Source organism: Podarcis melisellensis, assembly GCF_964234715.1.
Source record: "Podarcis melisellensis genome assembly, chromosome: 3".
NCBI lineage: Eukaryota > Metazoa > Chordata > Lepidosauria > Squamata > Lacertidae > Podarcis > Podarcis melisellensis.
Genome location: NC_138530.1, coordinates 64526780 through 64554416, shown reverse-complemented (window position 1 = coordinate 64554416; position 27637 = coordinate 64526780). Strand labels below are relative to the sequence as shown.

Genomic DNA, 27637 nt, shown 5'->3' with positions numbered 1-27637 from the left:
TTTAAACAAACCTAAGTATGGGAAGAGATTGAAGGGAGAAGCAAAGCTAGCAACAAAATCTAAGAACAATAAAAAACTGGAATTTAGTTATGCTTTAGTACACCTATAAACATGCCTTAATTTCTTGTTAAATATGGACAATCTGAGCAAGTCATGAATACATTCTACACTCTTATAGGAACAGATACAAATTCAAAGAGCAATGGTGATGTCTGGATTGCACTAATATAATCTGTTCTCAGAAATGAACAGTTTCATTGCATCAGTTCTTATAATCTGTATCTGTATGTGCATCAGTGCTGGTTGGGTCATTAAACAGTCAATGCAAGCAAACAACACTCTTCTCACTATAAATAACCATATTTAACAGTTTCCACATCATGCAAGGATAGTTTTATAATTTAAACATATTGGTGTTTACCAGTTCAAGAAAACCTAACCAAGCACATTTTGGATATGAATAGCCAACTGGCTATTTGCTTCATTACAAAATATTTATGGGACCTAAAGCCTGTTTTCCTACAAACATATACACAATTTATATCTAAGGCGCTAATCAAATTTGCCATAGAAATATAAAGTTTAATTTTAGTAGTAAAAATATCTTGTTTATTCTAAGAGATGCAGCACTCAAATGAAATGTTTTTGGCTCTCAAGCCTGAAGGATTTGTGCTCTGATTTTAGTCTGCTGACTATCTGAAAAAGTAAAGCAGCACAAGCAACAGGGCAGGGAAGTTCAGGCTGTTACACAACACCATCTGAGTAGCCTGCATAGCTCGGTCAATGAGGTCCAAGTGCCCCTCTAAGTCTTGAGTATCTGGAATAAGATTCACTTAAGTGCCCTTGAGTCGTGCAATGTATTCAGCAGCTTGGTCACATATATGTTACATAACCAAAGTTTTTGTGCTGCATGTAATGTGTTACTTTTAGCTAATTTCTCAGTTTTGGTAAATTAACACAGGGCTTTACTATAGAATAAGGGCCACCAAGCTTTGGGGGCTTGTGGGCACATTTGCAAATTGGAGAAACTGCTGTGGATCTCTCTCACACACACCCCACAACAAACTGCATACCACAATGTAGTTCATTGGCTACAAAAGAATGCTTTCTAGGTCTAATTTCAGTGGAAAGGAAATGGGGACATGGTGGGTATCAAGGAAGGCCTCTGTGGGCACATTTGAATAAGCCTTTTCTGTGGTGACTCCCCATCTGTAGAATGTTCTCTCCAGAGAGGGTCACTTACTGCTGTCATTACATGATGACAGTGAAAACATTCCTCTTTATCCAGGCTTTCAATCACGAAATAATATATGGCCTGTTAAATGGGGGGGGGGCTATTATTATTAATATTATTGTTATTATTATATTTTTATAAAATGGATTTTTACACATACTCTGTTTTCCTTTCCACAAGTAGTTAAATGTGTACATGGTTTGATTTTGGGTGTGATATTTGAAATTTCCTGCGAATGTCAGAGTTGATGAAAATGAACCTTACCCCTGCCACACAGTCTTACAATTTGAATGTTTCTCCAAGGCATTTACAAATGGTACAAAAAGGGATCGATTATCAATTTCCCTGAGAGATATGTGCCTTTTTCTTTTTAAAGAAAGAGCCTTTTGTTGTTGTTTTTTGGGGAAACTTGACTGGATCATTAGAATAACGCCAGGCACCAAATTCATTTTAAGATATTGAAGGAATATTTAGGAGATTATTCACTCTAATTAGTTTTGTCAGCCTACGCAAAACTAGTCAGATCCCTTGCAGGAGTGATGGGATAAGACACCTATTAATACAAATACTAAAGTGTGAAAGCTGTGGCATGGAAATCAATTAAAATCTATAACTCTCAGCTCGTCACAGGTCACAAGCACTGCATTATTGACATGGCACACCTTTGGTAAACTTAATTCAACTATAAACATTGTACAGAATCCACAGAAGTGACCAGATGAGGAATGATCACTGGGAGGAAGGCAGAGAGAAGAAATGTCATGGTGCACTTGTAGCAGCAAAACTGTACACCTTCATCTACCCCAGCTGCAATAAAACATGTCTCTCCTGCATCCGTCTCTACAGCTACAGCAGGAGCTGTAACTCTCCAATGGTTTGACTCGACCTCCAAAGGCACAATCTTCCACTGTCTCGTGAGACAGACAGATGCCAGCAAAGCCCTTTGGTAAACATAATTCAACTATAAAACTTGTATGTGAAGTCAAAAGAATGCAATGAAATAAGTCACCTAAGCTCTACTACAGTAATGTGAAGGAGTCTCAGTGACAAGTCTAGATGGTGGCTAGCAATAACTTGTATGAATGGGGAAGGGTCATAGTTCAGTGGCAGATCCCATTGCTTTGTATCCAAACAGTTCTGGGTTCAATCCTTCTAGGTAATGCTGAGAAATGCTATTGTCTGAAACTCTGGACAGCCACCACCCATTGGACAAAGGGTCTGATTTAGTACAGTGGTACCTTGGTTCTCAAACGCCTTGGTACTCAAACAACTTGGACCCAAACACTGAAACCCAGAAGTGTGTGTTTTGGTTTGCAAACTTTTTTCAGAAGCCGAACGTGCACCTTTTGGAGTGTTACGCTTCCGTTTTGAGTGCCACACTTCCGTTTTTGAGTGTTACGGTGAGGTCTGTCTGTTTTTGCTATTTATTTTGTGTATGTTTTTTGCAGCATTTTTGTTTTTGTTTTTGTGACTGTGGAACCCAGTTCAGCTACTGACTGACTGATTGTGTGACTGCAGTACATTGTTTATTGCTTTCATTTTATGGATCAGTGGTCTCATTAGATAGAAAAATTCATGTTAAATTGTTGTTTTAGGGGTTGTTTTTAAAAGTCTGGAATGGATTAATCCATTTTGCATTACTTTCTATGGGGAAGTGTGCCTTGGTTTTGGAACGCTTTGGTTTTGGAATGGACTTCCGGAACAGATTAAGTTAGAGAACCAAGCTACCACTGTACATGGCAGGCTCCTCTGTCATATTTCTAGACATTTATACATGAAACTTCCAATTTTCAAGTAATAAAGACAAAAATATATGAACACAAAGCTTCTCTCAATAGAGTAATAGATATTTTTATTTTTTAATTCTACCCTGCCTGCTTTCATCCTCCACAGTGGCATGCCAGTTGTAACTGTTAACCTGCACACCTTAAATATATAGTCAATCTAACATACTTGGGCAATCAGACAAGGCCAGTTTTAACACACATTTTATCAGCAGCTGCTGTTATTCATCTTCCATTCACTAATAACCCGTGTTGTCAAAGTTTGTCTTCTACAAGCTGAAGATATTCTCATTACTCAAAATGATATGGAAGCAATACTCAGAACATGACAAAGTAAATTGCATTTCATCGTATCTTTTTTCTTCTTCCTGCGGCTGAGGGAACACGTAGATCGATACTCTTCAGCATGGGAACTCCACACTGAAATTTTCATTTGTTTCAAACAGCAACAAAAAGACCTTAAGCATGCCCTGTCACTTTCGGTTTAGGAAGAAATGCACTAATAAACTCTTACCCCTGGGTCATCTTTGACAATGGGCAATACTATGCCAGCTCTTATTAAAGGCAATTCGTATCAGTGGCCCAAAAATTTCCTTTAAAATTACCATCTTTTGTATCCATGTAGCAGGATGTCAGCTTTAAAGTGCCATCGAGATATAGGACCTGTCACTATAGTTAATTTTCAGCAGAGTTTTAACACCAGGGTAGCTTATCCCCCAGGGTATGTTTTTGACTAACGAGGTTTATTTGGTGGTTATCCAGACAAACAAGGAAGCATTACTACTGCATATTGCTTTTCAAATATAGCGGGAAGCAAGGAACTCTATGTACTCAAGCTGATCGGCTGATGCAGCCGATAACGCTAAGATCTTAGTCTAAATAAATAAATAAACAGACAGACAGACAGACAGACAGACAGACAGATAGTCCAGTAGCACCTTAAAGACCAACTAAGTTTGTTCTGGGTGTAAGCTTTTGTGTGCATGTACACTTCTTCAGATACACTGAAACAGAAGAATATATAAGGGTCTGGTGACATATGTTTCAGTGTATCTGAAGAAGTGTGCATGCACATAAAAGCTTATACCCAGAATAAACTGAGTTGGTCTCTAAGGTGCTACTGGACATTTTTTTTAAAAAAATGTATTTCAACTGCATCAGACCAACAAAGCTGCCTACCTAAATCTAAGATCTTAGGTAGAACTCAATGAGTTGTTGAAAATATATTTATTTTTCATTTTGTTTTGACCAACTTTATAGACCACTTAATCAAGCAAAACCTCTAAGCAGCGTATATAAAATAGTACAAAACATAATTTGTAAAACTTTAAATACTTTAAGAACTTGAAATAAAAACGAAATGATGACTTTGAAAATGTCAGCATTCCTCAATGGGAGACAAATTTTATTTCCTTAACTTTGATCTAGAACTGAGATACACACCATACAGTTGAAGCCTATTTAAAGCACACAACCCTCCCCAAAGAATCCTGGAAATTGTAGTTTGGAGATTGCAGCTTTGTCAGGAATAAACTACATTTCTCAGAATCCTTGCGAGAAGGATGGACCTTGAATGTATTGTGCACATGAACAGCTTTAGTACAAAAAGAAACGTCCTATATTCTTTGCACAATTTGTGATAAAGCACCACAGTGTCCTGTGACCTTCATTCCAGGGGAACCAAACCTAGGATAAGTGCTGGAAACTATGATGTCTCTCACCACTCAGAGATTTCTGTACACATAACAATATTAAGTACAGTAAGGCTATAGAAAAATAATAATGAATGGGAACATTTAAATCAGGTTTTCATCTCTATTGGTGTAAAAACAAAGCAAACTCCATGGAATAAATATTTAAACATTTTTATGTCATTAAATATCATTTAGATAATCTGTGGTTTTCCAAATAGAAACCAGCCACTTTTGTTTTATTCCATGAGGATTCCAGCAACGTCCAATTGGCTTCTCCTCACTATATTACTTGAGTTCAAGGTATTATCAAGATAAACACAATTTTATTTTTAAAACATTTGATGTCAGCAATCAGAAAGGGGGAAAAAATTACCTCGAACAATAAGCTGAGCAAAGTTGGAGACTCCAGATCCCCTCTCAGACTGAGTAACACAGCGATATAAATCCTGATCTGTTTTTGTCACTTCCTGAAGTTTAAAGGTAGCAGCAAATCGTCTGTGATTTATGTTTTTAGTTAGGGCCACAGGAATGTCTTCTCCATTTCGTCTCTGGAACAAAAGGAAATCAGCACAAAAAGACTGGGTGATTAAAACAGCATCTGACTGGTAGGATCACAAAACAAGCAACTTGGCAAGTAATGAAAGGGAATATGGAACCTTAGCAAGGCGCCCATCTTTATGAGAGAGGCGTTATGTGAGGAAGGAAAAGGTACTACAGGCAGCTTGGCCAATATTCTGTTTACACTCTGAACACTGCACCCCATCCACTACTCTGAATGGCTTCGTGTTAGTAGAGACCATGAAATGTTGTTAAAAATAGATGGCAGCTTTGTACTGGGTGTCCTGATGCTTAAGATCCACAAGTGAAGTATATCAGAAAAGGAAATACACAATGACAATATAAACACATGGGGTTGTCTCCAGTGAACAACTTCTGCTTGTGTGATGAAATCTCCTCCCCTCCCTCTCCAATGCTCAAAATCTGCTTTCTAGTTTCTCCCAACCCTCCAGAGCTTTAGGGTGCTGAGGGCACAGGGGGTGGGGAGGAGAGGGAGAAAAAATACCACTGCATGAGCGGAAGCTGTTCTGCTCACACAATGAGACTGATAGATTCAACCCATGGTAAGTTGCTCATATTTCAAGTCTTGGAAAACTGAACCTTCTTGCAATATATTTTGAAAGCAGAGAACCATGGCAGAATTCTGAAGAACTGTCAACTTCTAAAGTATGGAGAACTCCATTTCCCCCCAACTGCAGCCAGAAACAATAATCTCTTGTCTCTCTTCCCCATGTCTGGTATGACAAAACACATGCTATCATATAGTAAGCAAACAAGCAAATATTACCTCTCCCAATGGCCTGTACTTAATCAATACTAACCAGATTTGGATATTGAACCAAACATTTCTGTGCAAGATTTCTGATAAAGCATTAAAGAATGCCCCCTTAAAGCCCTGCAGACAACCTCTAGGATGGGAATGGTGAACCTGTGGCCCTTTGGACATTGTTAGCTTACCAACATTTGTAAATTACCCACTATCGTAGGTATACAGTGCTGCATCTGTGACTACTTGACTATTTGAGCATTTTTAAAGAGGTGCAAAATGAATGAACTATGCATATACAACTCTGAACAGTTCCCACACTTTACAAAACAGCCTCATCCAGTCAAGATTCCCTGACATGTGTACCTGGGCATTTAACAATGCAAATGTATGCTGTCCACAGGGTAAACCAGAGACAGGGCAATTGAAGCCCTTCAGATGCCGCTGGACTGTAATTCCCATCAACCCTGGATAAAGCTGATGGGAGCTGCACTTTGGACGGCCATAGGTTTGTAGTCAAGTCGTGAAATAGCAAAACATTAAAATTTAATTTAAAATAATTTGTGTCATTCATGATTTAATCATATCAAAAGGAAGAAAAGAGGGGGAAAGAAGGTTCTCGTGACTACTTTCTGTGAATTGTTATGTACTGTATGGTCTACAAAAATTAAAACAATGCAGGGAAGCAATTGCCATGCATAATGCCCCATTGCAGACAATCTTCTCTTGCTTAATAAGCCAAGATAAACAAGCCTTTTGCCCCCCACACAGAGCCCCTTTGCTTCTTCCTTTTGCAGCACAAGCAATTAAACCAGGCAACATCTAATAATGCCAAGAATGCCATTAAACCAGACCGTGCTCTAAGATCCTAAACTTTGCTTAACTGAAGATTTCTACATTGCAGCATGTAGGTGCCCCTAGAAGAAGCTGCGTACATGAGCAATGAACTCATTCATATCACACCTTATAGGCAAAGATGCAATTGTGTGAATGTGGTCAGTAGGGTTCATGGGAACTCAACAGCCGCCACAGTTTGTAAACCAAAACCGCAGGCTGGCAGAAGGTAGAAGAAAGAAATCACAACACATTATACATGGTCAGTGATGTGTCCTGCAGCCTTGTAATCAGTGAAGAATCTGACAATAAAAGTCCCTAGGAAGTAGTGCAATAGGGCCAACAGTAGTAGCATTTAGGCATCCCCAGAGAGAATCTACTCAGATAACAGCCACTGAGGCTACAGAGTGATGCTTATGTGACTCTGAGCTATTGCCCCATGGAGGACCTAGTTAAGTGAGGCAGAATTAAATTCAAACCAGGAGGAACTTATCATCTGCTGCTGTTATAAGGTAAAACAAAAAAGGAACTGCAAACTAAGGAGCCAGGGGAAATGATCACATTTATCCGAGAAGGGAAGGCTCTCTTCAAACCTAAGTGACAGCAGTGGCTTCAAAAGATGGAATGTAGAGTGACAAGAGGGATTTCATATGCAAACATACACATTTTAGACTGGAGTTCCAAGAAAAACCTCAAATGAAATTGTATAAAGACTGAAGTTGCAGCACTGCTTGTCCAGTGCTACTATATAGCAGTGTCTCTAAAGCACTATTTTAATATGAGAAAGACCACCAAGTGTAAATCACACCTAATCATTCTTACATTTCTCTCTGCTGTATAATAGGCAGAAGCAGGTGACATGTATATACAAAGTTTATATTAGAGAAATATGCATCTTCAATTATATATCACTAGCAAAAAAGGAAAGCTCCGTGGCCCATCAGAAAAGCATTCCCTGGAGAAACCTCAAGCCTTTTATTTTATAAAACCAATATTTATATATATTTTATTGAAGTTCTCAAGTTTTCAAGTACCGGTATTCAAAAATACTGTTCACATTATTAATCATATCTACATCCTGCCCCTTTCCCTCAAAAGCTGAGGGCAATGCACTCAGAATGGGTGATTCATTACCAATAAATTATTCCAAACGGGACACAAGGATCTTCAGCACTGTAAGCCTGCACTCTAAATTAACAGATTAGGTTTTTTGTGTTGTTGTTGTTGCTTTAACAAAAACATAAAAATAAACTATATACAACTCCTGGCTTCAGTGGAATTCAGCCAACATGAACGGAAAGTCATGTTGGTGCAGGTGGTACTATGGCCAATACACCAACACATTTATAGATAAATGAGAATTTACATCTCTCAATAGCTGTCTCAGTGCCAATGGAGAAAACATGAACTGACTCCTAATGCCTTGGTTGCAATCATATGTATGCAATTAGGCTGGCTGAATTCCACTGAAGTCAAGAAGATTTAAACAAAGATTGCACCCACTGTCAGAAGTTACATGTTCATACTGCTTACTCAAATAAACTGGATGTATACCATGCAGTATATGTATATATAACTAACAAAGGAAACAAAAGCATCTTGCCACCTGTTTTTTCTTAAAATGTACTGAAGCAATCCTAAAAATATACAAGATTCTATCCCCTTTTGGCAGTGTCATTAAAGCAGAAGAGAAACATGTGGGCTTTCAACTCCATATTCAAAGGCTGAAGTAAGTCCAGCTGAACACAATGAGGCTTACTTGAGAGTAAACATGGAAAATGATTCTCACTGTTGCATATGAGTGAGCTGCACAAGTTCCAAGGCTCTAGTTTTCAACTGGTAGGTCAAGAACCAGGATGGCATCATACTTTAGTATAACTATAGTAAAAACAAACCACAGCTACTTGGGACCAGGCACCACAAGGAACTGTGTTTAACTTAAAACTGAAAGTGGACATTCTTGATCTTCTGTGGTATACAAAAGAGAAGGCATGGGATGAGGGATGTGCAAGATCAAGGCTCATGGCAAGTTCTTGCTTCTCCTGAAGCAAACCAGACTGCATGTATCTGGGGTCTGGATTCCATCTAGGTTAATCATAAGGACACTTTATTAAGCTTGGGCTTAACCTACTGCAGTTTCTGTTTGGAACAACTGATATAAAAAGAACTCTTATCTTTCACAGGAGCAATATGTTATGATGACAGACTCCACAAACTACTGTACTTGTAAAGTACTAGGAAATCAATGGTCAAAACATTGCAAGCACTACTATTAGAGATCAGAGTATGCATGCTGGATACAAAGGGGGGAGGGATGTAAAAAGCCAGACTGCTGTGATCAAAGAAAAGAAAGCTATTTTTATGGGAACACTATCAAGAGCACAGAAAAAGAACATTGGAAAGATACTTTCCTACAAGAGCTATAATAAAGAGAGACATCTTCTGAAGAATGATGTAATGCTGGATGTACTGTAAGCACTAGCTAATTTGCAGAATTGAGTCTGGAGGGACTGAACCTGCAGCAATTCCCCCTGAATCATGTGTCACCACAGTTGCAGGGCAGCAATGAGACAGAACAAGATGAGGCATAAATTGCTTACAAGACTCTGGTCGTGAAAGAAAAGGAAAAGGCAAGGAGATCTTTATGAATTAACTTTATAGTAAAGGGGGGAAGTAAAGAGGTGTGAAGCAAGAAATCTTTAAAAGCAATGTTGTGTAACAGCAATACACCTGGGAATCCAGTAAGGATTGATTTAAGAAGGTAGCGACTTAGGGCCCAAGCAAAGTGCTATAGAAAACAGGCTTAGTGAGCAGCGTTGCCTCCAATGCAGGCAAGAGACAGGAAGAATTCAAAACTCCAGAGCTGCCAGCCTGTTCAGCGGGAGGAAAGTAATTTCCACGAGTAATTTTTTTAAAGGGGAAAGTAACCAAGTTACAGGCACAAAAGACTACTCTCGTTGGAGATATCTCTGTCTATCCATTTATCTATCTATCATCTGATTATCTATTCATTTATTTAAGTTCTATAACTCCCTTCATCCAAAGATCTCAGGGCAGTTCACAGCATAAAAATGCAAAATAAGAACACAAAACAGCACTAATAAAAACAAGAACACGAACAAAACAAACCCATACTGCGCCTCCCACAAAAACATTTAAAAGGACATAGAATGTTAAACAGCAGACAGCCTAGTTGAAGAGGAACATTTTCGCCTGGCACCTAAAGATATAGGTACAGAGAGACAGGAAGTGTTCTCAAGGAAGGGTGGTCTCATGCTTTGCACATCTACTGAGAAACAACAGCTACTCCATGTTTCCTAGAGCAGGAGTCTTCAACTTTTTCAGACCCAGGATCCACCTTTAATACAAACTTGCATTGGGAACCCATTCCTTAATTCTCCACTGCCCTCCCCACCCATTCCCCAATAAGAAGAAGAAGAGGAGGAGGAGGAGGAGTTTGGATTTAATATCCCGCTTTATCACTACCCTGAGGAGTTTCAAAGCGGCTAACATTCTCCTTTCCCTTCCTCCCCAACAACCTTGAGTGAGGCTGAGTGAGGCTGAGAGACTTCAGAGAAGTGTGACTAGCCCAAGGTCACCCAGCAGCTGCATGTGGAGAAGCAGGGAATCGAACCTGGTTCACCAGATTACAAGTCCACTGCTCTTAACCACTACACCACACTGGCTCTCCATTTGTATGTTAGCAGTGCTGCTGTTGCAACTCGCCGTGGATCAGGTCATAACCCAGGGGTGAGTCCCAACCCACCTGTTGAAGACCAGTACCCTTCACTAGTGCAAAATACATGGGTGGAAATCACCGGCCATTCTTTATATTACAGATCTGTGTATATAGATTCAAGATGTAATGAACAAAGTTGCCCAAAGACTGAATTTGGGGTGTGAGTGTGTGGATATTCCACTCTTCCAAAACAAAGATCAATAGTTTTTATTACTCATATTCATCTATCATGCACAAATCCTTGGCCAAAAAGAAAAAAGAAGAAGTTCATCTCAAACAAAGATGTATTTGACTTCCAAATCTTCTAGGGTTGGGCACTGGCAAACTGCTAGCTCTCATATATCACACAGGCAGGCTGATTTATGGGCATTCAGAATCTGAGTAGGTTCTCACTTGTAAATCTTAATGCATGGGGATGAAAGACAGTTATACAAGACTACAGTGATCTATCAATTGCCAGGAAGTAAAAGGAGCATATAGCATTGGAGAGGTACAAACATTCATGCTTAGGGTCACATCTGAAGCCATCTAATCTAGCTACCCCCCCCCCATTTTTTGTTTAAGTTTGATGTATCCCATCTAAACTAGTCTGAAAAATACTTAAGGGGATTCACCCAACCAGCCCTGTCGGCAAAGCCCTGTGCAAGGAGTTCCGCTTGTGCCATGGAGCCTCCCCTTTCTCCTCCCCCTGTATACCTTGAAATTGGCTCAAGGGAGGGGGTCAGGAGAACCCCCAGAACAGCGGGAGAAGTAGAGGGGGGATCATTCCATCTGGCTAGCTGAAATACTTGCACCAGTGGAATATCCACCATAGATGTAAAATTCTACCCTCAGACTGTTTTGAAATATTACAATTGCATCAACTTCACAATGTTCTCTATTGCATTTTGTCTTTCAAAAATAAGACTTTTAAAACAGTCATTTTGGTGGATGTACCTCTTCAGCTGAAGTGTATTCTTCCTTTAAGGTGAATATGTGGCATTCCCCCCCCCCCCCCCGCACACTATCATTTTCATTTCCATTTAGTAGGCTACTTCTTTTTTAAAAGCATGTTTTTGTTTGTTTGTTTGACTGTTTGACTGTTTGTCTGCCTGCCTGCCTGCCTGCCTGCCTGCCTGCCTGCTTGCTAGCACTGAGTAAGTTTTCCCAATTCTGTGAATCCTTTATGGGTTGAATATGCCAAATTGTTCTACTCTGCTTATCTTCCAAATGCTTATAAAATAATTCTATAATTACTAATATGCTCTTGCCCCAATATAATTGCTCCTTTCTTTTGTTCTCATGATTTATTATCTCTCCCCCACCCACCCACCCCAGCAGCCTTGGCAATGTGTAATCCGAGGATCCCAAACATGGCACCTGCGGGCACGCCATTCACAGACATCCCCTTGCTGTTGACTCTCTGCAACATATAAGTATGGTAGGCCAGGGAGAGGGAGAAAGAAACAATACATTTCTTGTTCCTTTCAGCCACCCACTTTTAAAGCCAGACAAAAGATAGGGGAACGCTCAGCTTCCAAAGTTGCTGAGAATCCACAATCTTAAATAAATAGGTTAAACAAATGGCAGGAACATCTGAAAGTTAGGCCTGTTGCTATGATCATGCAAAAAGGGTTGAAGTTGTGCCACACCAATCAGTCAAACTCTAAATATACAACAGATGCCCAAGATGGCAGCCAGCTACATTCCCAACAGCATTTGCAACCATGAATGCACCATCACCTTGAAGACACTGCTTTTTATAAAGATACTGTGGCTTACATGGTGGGGAAAGGCAATATCCTCCACAACAGAAGCACCCTAATCCTCATGATGTCCAGAACAGAAAGCAGAAACATCTAAATGTACACAATATTCCCTAATCTCAGAGAAAAGCCAAGAGTTGTAGTTGCAACAAACTGAACTCAAATTCGTCGTTCTCTTTTTCTATCCTTCAATTGCTATTTTCAGCCAGTTGCTTTAATTATCTGCAACTCCACTAGGAATGACATTTTCCTGTGGCTGGGAGAAGAAAGGCATCATGCTGCATTAATGCTGATGAGCCTCTCAAAGGGTGAAACCATGGCACCCTCTTCCAGCTTTGGCTTGCCAACTAAGGAGGCATTTAGCCAGCACCTAAAGCCATTACTGACTGATTACTGACAGGATTACCAGTCATGCTTTAAAAAACCCCACATTTTAACCATGGGTGATAACACTCCTCATTTCAGATCCACCAAAGTCAAAGGTAGCACCAAGATCTGTGTGGCAAAACACACACACACACACACACACACACGGAACTGCAAAGGCAGGTTAAACCTCTTTGCTCAAGCCAAATGATGTGTTGGTGCCAAGGCTCAACAATGATGGATAGGCTCATTAGTGGTTCCGTTATCAACTACTGAACCTAGAGCCAGGGCATATGGTTCAGCAGATGCTCCAAGGAAAGGGCTTTATTGATGGGGGCCACATAGGTGTCGTCTTATGCTGGCCATGGACAAGAGATCTCAAACGTTGTGAGACAGCTTACCACATTTACTACCATTCCCAAATTGGAAAATAGAATGAAGCAGGTTGGTTCTGAAACCTATTGCTCAGATATTTAAACTGAGCTAACCAAAAACACGGTGTGTTTTTGGAATCTTCTATCTGACCCCCAAAACACACATGTGTGCGCGCACACAGAGGATTTTAGTGTTCTGAATTACCTGATCTTGTTTTGGACATGAAATTAATGTGATCCAAAAAGCTTTGCTGTTTAACTCAGTAGTATGTATGTTCCAACTAAGTTCATTAGAACATGCTAGTATGTGTGCTTAGACTTTCAATCTTCCCACACAGTAGAACACAGGATCAAGCAACCCAAGTTTTAAACATTTGTAGGCAGGCAAGGGGTGACATAACTGGGCTCCTGAGCCCCACAGGGATGCCACAGAAAGAATCTAGTTGGTCAAGGTAGCTGTGGACTCAAAAGGTTGAAAACCTCTGGGAGTGGGCCTTTTGGGAAAAGATCACATCCACAGTAGGTTCAGAGTCCCACTGCCATATCCAAGATAGCACTTGGATATAGCACTACTACATCATATAACTGAGTGATCACCTGTTGAGAAAATACTATCACAGATGAGCTCATGAATTATTTGATCCTATTACTTGAGGCAATGAAAGCTAGTTGCAAAGTAATAATTTTCACAGAACCTTGCAGCCAACTGTGAACTTGCCCTCTATAATTCTGAATAGGTTACTTTCATATATAATAGGCAGATTTGCTTTTCAACATGATTTGTAGTTAAAATATTTCAAAGTTTCCATCTATTTATCATCCTACGTGAAGAAGCACTTTCAAGAATATTTACTTGCCGTCAGAATCCTACAATAAAGAGGTGAGACATCAACCTGGGTTTCAAAATAAACATTAACAACAACTTTTAAATGGATCTGCGATGGGTTGCAAGCTAGGTATTAAAATCACTAAGTACTGTGTGAATCCCTGTTGGTTTAGGAATTGGAGTATTGCTACTTATGCCTGTGGCTCTTTTTGGATAAGCCATCTGGCTCAGGTCCCCTTCTGTGGTAGTCTCTCTACTCATATTCAACTATATAGAGGGAGCTATGTTGAGGTCACCCCCTCCCAACTTGGTGAGGTGAGCTGCTTAGGCCACTCCTTCTCTCATGGAGCCTCAAAACTTCAATTGGTAGATAGTTTCATTGACCAGCAAAGTCTTTTATAACCAAACCTCTCCAAAGAACTGTACTGAACACCCCCATTTGTATGGAGCCTAATTGTTCAGGGAATTTTTGTTCAAACTTTTGCAGATTAAATTTGTCTCCCCTAGAAGCACACCCTTTACTAGGATTATGCACATGGATTCCTTCACAGTTTACAACATGTGAGAAGTGGTACAGTATCCCACCCACTGGCCATGCTCCCAAATGATGACGCACCTTTTGGCTGTGTGCCCCAGTGACCACACAAGGTTAGTGAGCAAATTCTATCACATTACTTCTTGGGGTTTTGGGGGGGAGGGTTGGAAATTTTTGTGCTTCATTATCTTGTAAACTATCTTGGTGGGTTGAATTTTTAATGAAATAAACGTGTTTATTGTTTTTAACAAAAAGGAGAGGAAATCTAATTATGTAATTTAGACAAAACAAAACATATGTTTGCTAAAACAGCTTTTGTCTGTTTGTTAAACAATCTACCCTAGAGAATAAAAATGAAATAATCTGACATCAATCTGATATGGAGAACTGCATAGTATGGAAACTTTCCAGTTGGCTCTTTTTAACCACATTGGATCAACATTTATTTAGGTTGCACAGAGTGGTTAACATAAGTACTTGCACACTGCCATTGTTAGCACCTATGACAATTATACAGGTTCTTTTAATGTGTGTTCACTTTGGCACTCCTAATACCCTGCTTCTTTATAATGATTTTTTTTGTGCTTATCTAAGTGTTGTTTTATTAGTGTTCCCCATTTAATGGAAACTCTTAGTCCCTAGTGATACAGCCTGCAATTACTAAACTGGTCATGTAAAGTCAAATAAAACTATGCTTAAGTCACTGAAATTGAATGCTTACAGTTATCACATTGAAGCAGAAGGCATGAGCAGTACCATTATCTGTCATCTCATTTTATTTTATTCATTAGTAACAAACGTCATGGAGGATAAGGCTATCAATGGCTATGTTACACCTCCACTGTTAAAGGCAATATGCCTATGAATATCAGCTGGCAGAAATCAGAAGTGAGGACAGTGGTGCTGAGCTCCAGTTCTGCATATGTGCTTTCCATAGGCATATATAAAAATAGGATACTGGATTGGATGGACCCTTGGCCTGATCCCGCATGACTTTTGTGATTGTACTTCATCCTGTTCTAAAATCTGAAATTCTTTAATTCAGTTGCATCACATGGATGTAGTTTAACGTTCTGTTTAAAATCAAGGTATAATTTGCTATCAACTTCGAACAAATAGTTTTTCAAAATCACAGATACATATGCCCCGCATATGTACCATACAATTTTTCCTTACCTCACTAAAAAGGAATTCCAAATTTAGCACATTGCTCCCCAGGACTGCATTTCCCCCATTTTTTAAAGTCTAAAACATATTGCTGACAATTTTATGGTGGCTATGGTGCCTAAATAAAGTAAATGTGTAGAGAGCATTCTACTGCAGAGAATATTCACTGCAGTGTAGTAGCAATTTCACATAATACCTTGATTATAAGAAAGGGCTATAACTGAGCTATCACAGAACACAGAGCCCATGAATAGAGAGATATTTGATGAAATAAAAAGTGTATCACTGCATCCATAGCGGTCAACCGTCCCTTATTTGACGGGAAACTCCCTTATCCCAGCGCCGCTTCCCGCTGCTGTCCCGGACTGATGATGTCCCTTAAATTTCCTGGGTTTCATGCTCGCCAGGCTCCGGAGGGAAGCAGCGGCTCGGGGTCCTCCGCCTCAAGAGAGAGCGCGCGAACGAGCTGCCGCATCTCTGTATCTCCCTTTTCCCCCTTAGGGGTGCGTCATGAGGAGATGGGTGGCGGTGGGCGGGCAGGCAGCCCCTCTCATGTGAGACTTCCGCCGCGGGAAGCCGGAGGTGGCAGCTGAGGAGGCGGCCCAAGGGAGGAGGAAGAGGAGGGGATGGGGAGGGATGCAGAAGAGCAGCGCTTCAGCGGCCACCACAGCGCCGCAACCGCCTCATGCCAGGCTTGCGGGCGGCGTGGGCGCAAGTCTCTCTCCCTCCCCCCCTCTCTCGGGCAGGGAAGGGCCGATGGAACTCCTCACGCCAGGACAACGGCAGCCCCGATGTGCTGCTTAGCATACCCTCCAACCAGTGCAGCATCTTTAATGTGGTGATTTCCCCCTCTGCATCCCTTTGCCGGGTTGCTGTGCTGTGGAAACCACCGTCTGAGGCTTTGTTTGGCTGTTGGTTAACTAAAATCCCTTATTTTGGCTGCTGATCCCTTATTTTCAAGGCTGCTGGTCCCTTATTTTCAAATCTGTAAGTTGACAACTACAACTGCATCTTCAACTCATGTGAGTCAGATTTTGTTCATAAAAATGGGGGACTCAAAAGCATTGCAGTTGTATAAGTACAACCATCTTTTGATATGAAATAAATGAAAATTAAAAATAAAGCAAAAAAAAAATTATATTGGAAAGCATTTTTCAGTTATGTGACTTATCCTGTATAAACCAGAAAAAGTAGAACTTGCATTTTTTGTTTTTGCAAGATGTATGCCCACAAATGGACCCCATTGAATCAGCCTTACCTGGAGCCATAACTTGTTATTCACTGCATCCCTCCCTGTAGCAATGCACTGAAATGTAGCATTCTGGCCTGCATTGACCTCCACATCCCCAAGCCTCAAGAAGTGAGGAGATTTATCTGTGTGTAGGTGGAGAGAGAGAAAAATGTTACCAAAAATATGTTCAGACAAAAAAAGCCCATTTACTTCTCCCCAAAGATACACATTACTGCAGCCTTTGGTTAAAACTAATTTTTTACATGAAAGAAAATAATTGTTTCAACTCAAGGAGAGAGAACAAAACAGCCTTGATCTTTCTTCCTGCACCACACAAACTCTGCTGAAGCTTGTCAGACATGAATTAAAAGCGATTTGTAATAAGCCAAAGCGTAAAAGGATGTGAAACAAAAAAAAGAGCCTAAAAACTCTGGAGTGAACTTCCATTGCATTATACATAAAACCACTGCAATGAGAAACCACTGCATTAACAATACAAACAATCAGATTTAATTAACTCCATATAATGTGATCTAGTGCCACGTAGACATCCCTGTCAGTAAATATCACCTGCACCACTAAATACAGCAACATTTGACCCACTGACAAAGCTTCTCATACTAACTGTCCTGCCTCAAGGAAAGCTTAGTGACAAAACCATCCTTGTGAAATATTAGGGTTGAAAAAGGCAGCGGTGGCAGTCGAGAGAGAAATATGCTACATAGTTTGCACACGCATTACTCTTCTAAATTACCTGGTAACAGGCCACACATCAAGAGTCTAGGCTTAGCAATTCAATAGACTGGCCCAGTCTATTACGTCTGCAATTAACCAAACAAAATTCAATAATGCTATGGCTGTGTGGGGTGTGAGGGAAGGCTCATGTTAATTAGGATCAAGGGCCATGTTTACTACCCTACAATCCTATACTGGAGAGCTGCTGCTGTTGAATTGAACCTATGGCTATCCTTGCGGATAAAATTTGCAAATGGAAGCAGCTGGTGATGGAGGCATCAACTCATGGAGCTGGCTTTGATGACACAGGAAACCAAACTATGATCGTTAGGTGTTACTAACTTTGCATGTAAGTTTCAGGGAAGCAGCCATGGATAACTGTTTATCTTTTCGGAGTCTGAAGTCTCAAGAGTGCCTTCATGTCTCATTTTACTCTATGGAATGCTGTATTACAAATTTCTGTTGGGTGACAACTTTCCAAAATGTGACATGAAAAACCTCAATTTGTTTCATTTTTCTCTGTTGCAGGAGCCTTGAGGGAGCCTAGCAAATTGTAGGAGACTTGTGGGAAATAGAACACACATGGAAGGTGATTCTAGCCTCTTCTTCTCTCAAGCTTGTAGTTCATCCTGGACCCAGAGGTTCAGTTGTGACAGTAGTCCCAATATAACTTTTCAGAACCCTCAATGGATATAAAGACAGCTATTTCATTGGATTCAAACCAAGTGATCATCATTTCAAGTTTTTGCACACTTAGCAATCAATTACTGCAATGAAATTTATACCATTCTGTCCTTGATAACCTGTCGGAAGCTTTGGCTGCTGCAGGATGTGGCAACAATCGTGAAGGTGGTTTGGTCCAAGAAAGCACATCCATACTAATCAGAGAATCATAAAATGGTAGAGTTGGAAGGGACCACAAGGGACATCTAGTCCAACTCCCTGCAATGCAGGAAACCTTTGCCCAATGGGGGATGTGAGATTAAGAGTCTCAAGCTTTACCAACTCAGCTACTCCACATAGATCAATATAGATTATTTATGTACTGCTTTTTGGCCTAAAGGGTCTCCGAATCATCTTCAGGCATGATTTTGCTGTTAGTTTTGATAGGGCTCTGCACACTTTAAAAGCCATTTGCTCAACATTGGTTGCTACAACACTTAAAAGTGTTATTATTATATTGATAATAAGTTGAGCTAAATCTCACAGGATCATGAAGAAGCACATAGGTATTTTACAGATAGGATTTATAGAAGCTTGATTCTAATGCTGTTTCCCAGAAATAGCTGACTGGGTGGAACAGAGCCATTGTGCCAGATTCCCAGCAGGTGGTTGCTGTTGCCCACCAGAAGGGAATGTGGAGGAAGCAAGGCGTCAGGGCCAGTGGCGTAGCGTGGGTTGTCAGCACCCGGGGCAAGGCAAGTAATTTGCGCCCCCTAACCCATGGATTTTAGCACACAAGTCTCTTCCACCAGTGCGAGTGCGCCCCCCCAGATGTTGTGCCCGGTGCGGCTGGCCCCCCTGCACCCCCCATGCTACGCCACTGGTCAGGGTGGTCAGTGTTGAGCAAATGCACCAGCAGTGCTAAATCCTCCTGCTGGTGCATTTGCACTACACCAGTCTCTCTGCCACCTCTCCCCTCTTCCTCCAGTGAAATCCACCTACTGGGAAGCTAGTCGAGTGGCTCCTCCCCACCCAGCAAGCCACTTCTGTTGTTATGTTCCCTCATTAGCTGGAATACCAACTAATATAAATCTTATACATCTACATTTAACTATAAGCTACACATCTGTGAATGTCGAGAAACATTAAATTAAGGTATTTAAATTAACTAGAAAACAAGATTAATTCACTGCTTCAAAGGTGTCATTTCCCCACTTTTTAACAATTTGTAAGAGGAAAAACTAGAGGAGGAGGGTGGAGGGAGGACACCAATGGCTGGATGATGGAAAAAGCAGTCAGACAATATTGAGCCTGTCTTGAAAAAGACAGAGAAAAATGTGACTCTTAATCATTACTTACCACAAGGGTAACTCAGAACCTGGATGTCATCAATGGCAATGTAGCCATTTCTTCCATCTGAGACTTCGGCCTCAAATATTACCTGTCAAAGAGAAAGAAAAAAATGTTTACAACCGTCACTGCTACAGAATTCCCATCAGTGCAGGGTGCAGATATAAGACAACACTTTTTCATTACAGCTGAACTTGCTGCTAGGTTTCACTCCTGAATTTAATCTTTTCCACCATTCTTGATTTACACAAAGGTCAGCTATTAATTAAGGCTACTTCAGTGCCCTTGCACTCTCATTCTGGCCTGCAATATGCAGAATCTTTAGAACAAATATACCATTTTAAAATAAAGCAAGTATTTTCCAGTAAAAAGAGGGCAGATTTTTCACATACTGCCTAGGTGACAAGGCCCCTTGCATTTTCTACCTCAGCAATTCAGCTGAATACCACATACACAGTGAAACTGAAAGTAAAAGATTAATATGCCTGTACCTATCTTCGTTCTCTGTTTCTGCCAAGCAAGAGATAAAAAATGTGATGGAAGGAATAATAAAGGCACTGGTATCATAGCTCCTCTGATGCCTAGCCGAAATCCGTGTCAATAGGAGCAGCAGAAATGGTGTAATCTTCCGCAATAAATGGATAGAGCTATCTCCATGCCCACCTGAACTCTGAGCACTGCAAGACTCCAGGGATGATGCAGAGAGAAGCATCAAGTACTAGAATTCAGGGAGTATTCAGTTTCAGCCCAAATCATGAGCTTTCAGTCTCTCTCTGTGAGGACCAAACATATACACTGATTTCTTGCTTGATTTTATTTTCTGTAGCATTAACATGATATTAGCGTGCATTTGCAGCAGGATTTGATTGTATTTTTATATTGTTTTCTAAAGCAGCCAGAAAAAACTCACTGTGTGTGTGTGTGTGTGTGTGTGTGTGTGTTTGTGTGCGTGCGCCAAAAACAGAACAAAATAGAATAGCATATCATCTTAACTGTGTAGTTCTGCCTTTGGGCATAGGGGTGTTGCTTTTTTCTTTTCTAATTGCCAGTGAAGGCTTCTTTTAACCCTTACTCACCCACCATTTCACTGTGGTCTTGATACTCATGCAACCTTCATGCAAAAAAGGCCAGTTTAATTAAATGCAACATTTCCCCTCAATACAAACTGCAGGAGGGTGATCCACATTAGGGCCTCCATGCTGACAATTATGAGAGGGGGAAGTGACACTGAGTTCTCCCGATTCCAATCACAGAGCTAAAATTCCCAGAGTCCCCTGGAAAGATGACTTGATTGCTAAGTCACTCTGAGAGTTGTAGCTCTGTGAAGGGAATAGAGGTCTCATAATATCTCTCAGCACCTTTAAAAACCATAGTTCCTAGAAATCTTTGCGGAACCCATAACAGTTAAGTAGGGCTGGCCCCAGACATTTTGGTGCCTGAGGTGAAACCAGAAATCCTCCCCCACAGGGCCGTCTTAAGCATATCTGGCGATGTGGTGCAAAGATCCCTCCGGCGCCCCCCCCCCCCCGTTTCCCAGAGTTGTCGAGATTTTCCCAAGCCTCTGCAGGGATCGCTGTCCTCCTGCGGAGGCTTGGGAAGGAAGCTGCACACCCGCCAACCATATGGTTGATGGGGTACACATGACGGGCGTGCAGGGAAAGGGGAGGCCGATGGCAAAGCCACACAGCTCCCCCACTCACTGGGGCGCCCCCAGATGCGTAGGAAGGGCTTGGGGGGGCAGGGAACACCTAGTTGATCAGCTTTTTTTACCAATACGCCCACCAAGGATGCGAGCACAGATTTATCTGGCAGATCAGCCTGTTTAATGCAATTAAGCCCTGGAACAATGCTAGCCATGCCCCCTTGCTTGCTTGCAGATGCTTTGCAAGAAGGGGAGAGCCCAGCTTGTTCAAACACCCATGCCTACAGAGTGGCCAGTGCAATATTAATGCGGAAACACAAACCCCACAGCAGCCATCATTGGAGGAAACTGTTCTAAAATTAAGAAGGAAAAAATATGCATTCTAATATTTGGAAGGAAACTGGAGTGAGGGAACCTTCTCCACTCCCCCCTCCCAAAAAAAATAATTGACAAAAGGCTCAAGAAAGTGGAGTCTAGACTTAGGCTGAGTGCACACCATACATTTAAAGCACCTAGAAAGAGCAGCACCCAGGAAGCTGTAGTTTGTTAAGGGTGCTGGGAGTTATAGCTCTTTTGGGGGTAAGCTACAGCTCCCAAAATCCTTGGAGTGTGTGTGCTTTAAAAGTATGATATGTATACAGACTTAGATAGTTTTAATAGGGAATATAACAGTTTTTTAGAGGACAGAGATCTACCAGCAGTCCAAAACATTCATAATCAGGTATCTCAAGAAGCGTGCATGCACACCAAAGCTCATACCATAACAAATTTAGTTGGTCTCTAAGGTGATACTGGACTATTTTAGGAAGGATTATTTTAAAGACTTTTTTAGGGATTTTTTTTTAAGGACTTGATTCTTTTAAAGGAACTTTTTTGGGAAGAGTTTTTTTAAATAATCTTTTTCAAGAATTTATTTATTCATTAAAAAAACCCTTTTAGTTAAGCACCTTCCATCAATGGGAAAAATGGGAAATTCTTTTATTCCTGGAAAGGCAGGCCTCACATAGAATCATATAATTGTAGAGTTGGAAGGGACCTTGAGTCTAACCCCATGCAACGCAGGGGAGATCTTTTGCCCAAACGTTGGGCTTGAACCCTAAGAGTAAGAGTCTCATGCTCTACCGACTCAGCTATCTGTGGGTCCAGCACTTACTAAAGAAAACAGCTACAGTGAAGGTTCGCATTTGATCATGGGATTATTGTGATGATATATAGTCAGAAAACAAATAAATGAAACTTAATAAGCAAGTTATTGATCTTTTGTCAAGTTCAATAACAAAAATAAATAGTATCAACTACTTTTACATTATAAAAATTAATCTTTTGCTGCTTTAAAAATAATAATCAACAAGTTTACTCTACCATGACACCATGAGCAGTGAACATTTTTAGCTTCTAATTGGTAATTGGCAGTAAAAAAAATGCAAAATTAAATGTCCCTAGATTCATATATACCCAACCTTGGGCTGACTTTCATAATCATATCTGTTCAGTGGCCAATGTGGAAAAGAGATGAGAGATGGGGTATATTCTATATACACAGAGACTGTGTTAGCATCTCTCAATAACAGGATATATTCACTGATTAACTTCCAATCAGCAAGTTTCTCTGCCGAAACATAAACGATGGAAGAGACACCACATGCTTCCCAGAACCTTTATAAATTGTGCATTATAAAAGTGCATAATCAATATGCTTCTAGGAGTGTCGTTTTGCAGCTTGTTTCTTGCATCTTCATGTGTTCTATTTAGGCATTAACGTAATATACAAAGGGGGCTAGGAGAAGAGAGAAACATACTACCTTTGCCATCCCATCACCCTTCATGAGGTAGATAATGAATTTATGAGGTGGGATTAAAAACACAGATTTTCCAGGATACTAAAATGTTCAAGAACATACAGAAAGCTGCTTGTTCTACAAGAATGGGGAGGAGCTTCTGTATTTGTGTGCTAATGTAGAATTAATTTAATTCTAGATCAGAATACCTGAATATGTCTTCTTTTGTTTGTTTGTTTGTTTGTTTGTAAGGTTTCACACAGACTCATTCAAGCAATTAAAAATATTCTAGAGCATATAAAGCTTAGACTGTCACAATCCAACGTTTTGTGTTTATTATAATCCATCTCTATATACTACTTAATATCAGCCCACCAAAGGAATCCTCACAGAAGGCTTACATCCTTTCTTACAGAATTTCTTTGTTCAACAAACAAATCAATCCCCAGTTCCAGTCTACCGAATGTAAGAAGAGAACTCTGGTCTAACTAGAGACAAAACCACCATCATGAACACAGAATTTTACTGGAATGCGTTAACATTTTATTTAAGAATGCAAAATTCAAGAGTTTGCTTGGTGGTAACCCGAGCTAATAATTTTTACTGCAAGTAGAATGGATATAATGATTATAGTAAATTACAGCTTTACACTGAGTATATGGGAAAGCCGACATGATTGCATTGGCAGCAGTGAGATGAGAAACTCAAAACTTGAGATAAAAAGACAGGCACTTGACAAAGCAGGCATCGCCAAAGTGGCAAGCAAAATGGCTAATTGAACCACTAGCATTTAGCACTTGGTTAAATGATATGACCTCCTCTCATATCCTCCTGTACTCAACTTGATCCCAACTGCTGAAACGCAATAAATAACCCCTCCTCCATTTAATTCCCCTCCTGCATACTTGAATTTTTGAAACCAATTTGAAGCATTGCTAAATTTTCTAGACACTTAAAAAAGAAAGTTAAATGGGGTCCTTAGACACAAAAGCCAAGGCAATACAAATTAGCTAAAATGGACTTCAGAACTTTTTTAAAAAAGGGGGGCGTTCACTGAAATAAAGTTCAACTATAACAGGACATAAAAAGTTTTAAAATGCTAATGAGCACCTAAAAGTATAAAAATGTTGGAAAGTAATTTTAAAAACGAAAAGGGCTTGGAAATTGTTATCAAATTTACTTTGAGTTAAAAAATGTGAAAGAGCCAACAACTTCCAATGAACTGAATTGAGACAAATCAATAGAGTGATTTGCTCTATGTTCCAGAATTGCTCTATGTCTTATATGTTCAGAAATTCTTTTTTCCCTCCAAAGCAGAAATGAGGCTAAATTCAGAAGTGAGGAACGGGGATAATTCTAAGAGTCAAAAAGGCTAAGTCCAGACTTCAGAAAATGTTCTAAGTTAAGCCCGTTTTTGCCATGTTTCTTTGGCTCCAACAAAAGAGTCAAAAGCTGAATAGGTGAGAGAAAACCTCCCAAAGGAGAGGCTCTAGAAGAGGACACTCATTACCTCTCTTCTTATATTTTTGTTCGGTCAAGAATTAGGAGAACCATGGAGAGATGACACCAACATTAATAACAGAGGCAAGGTCTCGTTTATGTGTGGTTTGGGGAAGTCTAGCCGTATCCCTATAGTATCCCTACCAAGTTCCTTTGAAGTTCTCAAAATCTGAGGTTCTTGGTTGCCTGGCATTTCCCTTCCCTGTACATTGTCTTTTATCTTCTCACGTATGCCACCTTCTGAGAACATGAGATCATTTGCAGCATTTCTGTATAATTGTTAAGCCTTTAAGAAGCCATCAGCATCAAGGCAGAGTGCATTTTTATCATAATTATTTAAAATGAGAATGTAATATAATGAACAAACTATTGACACAATGCTTCATTCATTGTTGATCAGCTCTAGGGTGGATCTTAAAAGTATAAGAGAGCACCCCTGCTCTTCTCACGGTGGCCAACTAGCTGCCTATGGGAAGCTCACAAGCAGACGATGAGTGCAGTAGTATCCTCCGACAACTAGTATTCAGAGGCATCCTATGCGAAGAATTAATTTTGTCTGCCCTGTATATTCCAGAATTCAGCTTCATCGGATGTTGGTTTTAGTGTTATGAGAGAGGGGAAAATATTGTTTTTTCCACATCATAATCTTATACACCTCTATCATGGCCCCCATAGACTGAATCTCTTGCTTTGCTGAGCCCCACACAACTTCAGAAAGTTGAGAGTTGGGAAAATTTTCATGCTGACAAAACTCGCTCTACCCAGGATACAAGCTTTGGGGGTTCATAGGGATCTCTCAAAGAAATGATCATTAGAACCCCCTAAATTATCACATGTTCACTTTAAACCAAACTAATCCCCCTGAGTCAGCAGCCGCAATGGTAGTCCTACAGCTGCACAGAGATGGAAGGAAGGGCCTCTCATTACTCTTGGCCCCTGGAACACTGTAGAGCACTGCGGCAGGACCCAAAGACCTAATGCACCTTGGAAAATGTATTTTCACCAAGGGCTATTGCATTGGAATTTCATTAGGATCAGAAGAAAGAAATAGATTTAGAGGGCAAGTAAGCCAAATATGACTGTGAAGGCATTGTGGTGACTGGATGCTCACATATTTTTAAGTTTTAAAAATAAGTATAGGACTAGTAATCAACATACAGTGGTACCTCGGGTTAAGTACTTAATTCGTTCCGGAGGTCTGTTCTTAACCTGAAGCACCACTTTACCTAATGGGGCCTCCCGCCGCTGCCGCACTACCGCACCACCGATTTCTGTTCTCATCCTGAAGCAAAGTTCTTAACCCGAGATATTATTTCTGGGTTAGCGGAGTCTGTAACCTGAAGCGTATGTAACCCAAGAAACCACTGTACAAAGGAAATTACAGGTGGCCATGATGTGTGAAAGGCTTGGAAAAGGGTGGTTGACTGTGGAGTGGGCTGTGGAAAAGAGCCTGTATCTTGTCAGAACGCAATATGTCATTGCTCGTTTCCTCCATAATACTGACCCCTGGGCTTCTCCCACCTTATCTTAAAATATACATTTAATTCTACACGTGTGCAAATACTTTGTTCTCATCACGCGACAGGTCTTTCTTTTTGGTTGAGGATTTATTTTCTCCTGCTAGGCTCTACATCATTAAGATGAGCAGAAAGGCAGATTCCACAGCTAGCCAAGTTCTAATTGTCCTTATCATTTCAGCAGATCATTCAGCCGGCAAATCATCCATTTCTCTCCAGCTACAGGAAAAGATGGATTCTTGCTAGCTTAATTATCCGAAGCTTGATCTCAGATGCAGGTCAGTTCCAGTGCCTGGTGTCAAGGATGGTGTTAAGGGACTGGAGACAGAAGGGACTGCCATCATGACAGCACAAAGGCCAACTTACGCTTCAGCTAGGAAATGAAATGAGTTTTGTCCTTCATGCTGGTTTTTCCTCACTTCATTTCCTTCAAATTTTGATCCATTCTGACCTAATTCTTGCAACTCCAGGAGTATTTCTGGACTATTGGCTGAATTACTAAATACAGAATATATATTATATTTTAAGACATCTGAAGAACACTAAGGACAATGAGAACTAAAAATTCTTAGGATTCTCTCTTTAAATGTAGGCAGTTTAAAGACTATTATTACTATTACTATTACTATTATTATTAATTTCATTTCTATACAGTCTACATTTTTAAGGGGAGTGGAATCTCAAAGCTGTTTATAACACATTAAAACATCAAATAAAACAATCCAGAATGAAATGTTATTGCAAAAAATAAAATAAAAAGTATACTGTACATTCAAAGCAACGTAATTAGCAGGAAGCTAAAATTTCAAAATGAAACATTACAAAGGAGGTCAGCTCATTTAACACAGCAAAGTTAACCAAAAAAATTTTAAACCAACTCAGAAGACTGTAGCTCTACAGCCTCCCATGTTTCAATGCAATTAAAAGTCCAGCATCTCCTTCAGAAGCAACAAAGCTGCTGGAGGAGAGATGATGACTGATTTGCTCTTCCCATGATGCTCTGCAGCTGCACTGTTGCAAATGAAGCCATGGTTTGGCTTCCCATGTTATCCAGGCTTATGGCTTGTCTCCTCCAGACAAACTACAAGTTCTAAGCTGAAAAACAAACCAATTACAGCTCATTGTTTTTCTGGGGAGATACAAACCATTAGCCTGGGTGTAGGCAATATGCTAAGCCAAACATGGCTTCACTCACAGCAGCAGGAGGACTAGAGGTGGAGCAAAGAGACCATGATGTTTTCCCCTGTGAATACCTGTGAGTTTATGCTTAGCGACAGTTTGGCTTGGCATTATGTGTGAACTGGGTCTTTGAGAGCTAAATAGATTGGAAGCAATTGCAATATACAGACTTTGGAGCAGCACAAGTTCCTTCCTGAAGCAGCGAGATTGGAAAGGATGTTTCAACATGTATTTTTACCTAACCCACAGAATTTTTGTTGACATAATAAAATGAATCTCCCTTGTGAAACTTCCAGATAATTTTTGCTTAGCTAATTTAGAAACCATGAAAACATAATTACTTCCATTTGAGTGCTTAAGCAATGCTGTGCGGCAGGGTTTTCTGCTGACAGAGCCCCAGAGGATTTTTTTTTTTAACAT

The 27637-nt window shown here is 40.3% G+C and overlaps 1 protein-coding gene across 14 annotated transcripts in view; it reads right to left on the bottom strand.

Moving 5' to 3' along the window:
* Positions 1 to 27637, bottom strand: part of PTPRK (protein tyrosine phosphatase receptor type K) — a 331989-nt gene that overhangs the window by 142910 nt on the left and 161442 nt on the right. For all 14 annotated transcript variants that reach the window (XM_081907035.1, XM_081907036.1, XM_081907031.1 and 11 more), the window contains exons 4-6: positions 19611 to 19692; positions 16881 to 16996; positions 5086 to 5260 (exon numbers count right to left, since the gene is read on the bottom strand). In XM_081907035.1, coding sequence (XP_081763161.1) covers positions 5086 to 5260; positions 16881 to 16996; positions 19611 to 19692 — 373 coding nt within the window. The remainder of the gene's footprint in view (positions 1 to 5085; positions 5261 to 16880; positions 16997 to 19610; positions 19693 to 27637) is intronic.